At 36.8% G+C, this 2,280-nt stretch overlaps 1 protein-coding gene across 1 annotated transcript; it reads left to right on the top strand.

Moving 5' to 3' along the window:
• Positions 1-242: 242 nt before the first annotated feature.
• KCNE1 (potassium voltage-gated channel subfamily E regulatory subunit 1) lies at positions 243-846 on the top strand. The gene has a single exon (XM_042459312.1). The coding sequence runs from the start codon at positions 259-261 to the stop codon at positions 637-639; it is 381 nt and encodes a 126-aa protein (XP_042315246.1). The 5' UTR covers positions 243-258; the 3' UTR covers positions 640-846.
• The last annotated feature ends 1,434 nt before the right edge of the window (positions 847-2,280 follow it).

Below are 2,280 nucleotides of genomic sequence, written 5' to 3'. Positions count from 1 at the left end.
CAATTTTAAAAATTTCAGCAATATTCAAGGGGGTTTGTTTGGTGTATCATGTGTGTGATTTCATTTAAATTAACAGGGTAAGGATATACATGCACATGCACATATATTCATCAGTACCACACATCTAATTCAATTGAAATAGAACTTAGTGTGATTATTTGAATATAATTATTCTTATGTTTTGTTTTTTATTTTATTTTTTCCTGTTCCACTCTATGAATCAGAATTTGAGGAAGCTGTGACATTCTTGACAGAACAATGGCAGTGCCGTCCAACAACACAGCACTGAACTTACTCCTTTCAAAACTACTAGAGGACTACGTAACTAAAACAAACCACCCCGTGCCTGCACCAGTCACAGCAACGAGCGACCACTTGGAAGTAGTGTTTATACTCTTGTTGTTCTGCTTCTTTGGCTTCTTTACATTTGGAGTCATGCTGAGCTACATCCGTTCCAAAAAGCTTGAACATTCAAATGATCCATACAATGTGTACATTGCCACAGACATTTGGTACAAGAAAGATAAAGCTAGCTTTCAAGCCAAAGTAGTGGAAAACTATAAATCATGTTGTGTACTGAAAAACCAGCATGCAGTAGAACAACCTACCAGTCACATTCCAGAAGTAACGTCTCCATAGTAAATGGGCAATTAACTTTGCAGGCATCATGCTGGATGTTCAAAATGTTCCAGAAAACAAAAGAAAAGGAAAAGTTCTTGGATTATCATTATCAAAAGGAAAATGACAAGAACATAGTAGTCTTTATGCAACCCCAAATGCATGATTGGCTATGCTGATTGGGGATGATGAAAGTTATAGTCCAAGACATCTCAAGGGCACCAAGTTGGGAAGTCTGCCCTAGTTTATTACATTTACATTTACTAGCATAATGAAGGATTGGCTCCTATGCATTTTGGACAATTGTTCTGTAATAATGCTGCAGTTTCTAGCTGAAGTATCAGCTAGCATTTACTATATAGACATCTGTACAATAAAATCTGCCATGGTTTCTTCCAGAGGAATTTGGGCAAAAATATAAAACAAGCCTCACCCCACACACCTATTTTTAACTACAATGAGAAATCACAGCAATAGCAGCCAATTGCCTGGGTGAATAACAGGCCAGAGATGTTTATTTTGATCTCACATAGCTTAAGTATCTTCACTTAACCAACTGTAAACAAGGATGAAGGAAGATCAAATCAACTGAATGCAATCCTGGTATGAATTTCCTTGTATGTAAGAAGCCATCTAAATTAGCAAGACTTTAACCACTTCAAATTGATGGTTTGGGAGAGACTTTTTAAATGATTATTAAGGAAGGAATCAAAAAGAGCAATGAATGACTATGCAGCTTCAAAGCAGATTCCATGAAATATAAAGGCAGAAAAAACAGACATATCTTATAGCTATTAGCATAGCTAATACTGTGAAGGGTCATAATAAATACACGGGAGAACCAATGAAAGTATGTGTTAAAATATGAGTGAGAATATTTCTACTTCATTCTTTAAGTTTTACTGTTTTGTTGCTATTGTTTCAGAAAAGTCTTTATCCTAAAACCTTTCACCTCTTCCCCCGATCATGCAATCATTCGGGAAGCTGCTACCACCTGCTCCCATGAGTGATCTCTGTTGTGACAAGTAGAGGCAAGGTCCCTGTTGCATTTCCCGTTTATGCCAGAGATTTTTCATAGGGTGGGTGGGAGAAGGGCAGCAGCCAGCTGCTTCCCAAATGGCAGGGGAACAGATCCTATTGAACACAGTGGATGCTAAGTAAGTGGGGTTTGGAGAACTTGCACAGTCCTTATGTAAATAATAAATAATAAATAAAACTTTTATTTATATACCGCCCTTCCTGAGATCAGGGCGGTTTACAACATAAGCAAGCAAATAACAATTTAAAAACAGTAACATCTTCACAATCAATATAAAAACAAGACAAAACAAAAGCCCCCGTTAGCCAATCCTCTTGCAGAGTACAAGGAGTACAAGGACCCTAAAGGAAACAATTGTGACTGTGTAACTATGGGTTACACATTTGTAACTGCCCCACAAGATTTCAGTCATCTTTTCTTTCCTGGAAGGATACCCAAAGTGGAATCCCCTTATGGTAACTCATTTGATAATACAGCTTATTAAAACATTTCATTACTTTATAAGTATTTATTAAAAACGTGCATGTAAAGATTTCAAAGCGGTGTACAACAGTCATAAAACATAATGCAAATATCCAAGTTTGCATCCTAGTTCTGCTGTATCCTGTTATTAGTTTAAGGTA

Source organism: Sceloporus undulatus, chromosome 3 (genome assembly GCF_019175285.1).
Source record: "Sceloporus undulatus isolate JIND9_A2432 ecotype Alabama chromosome 3, SceUnd_v1.1, whole genome shotgun sequence".
In the NCBI taxonomy this organism is placed as follows: domain Eukaryota; kingdom Metazoa; phylum Chordata; class Lepidosauria; order Squamata; family Phrynosomatidae; genus Sceloporus; species Sceloporus undulatus.
The sequence above is the reverse complement of the archived record's forward strand: the minus strand, read 5'-3'. Positions and strand labels throughout refer to the sequence as shown.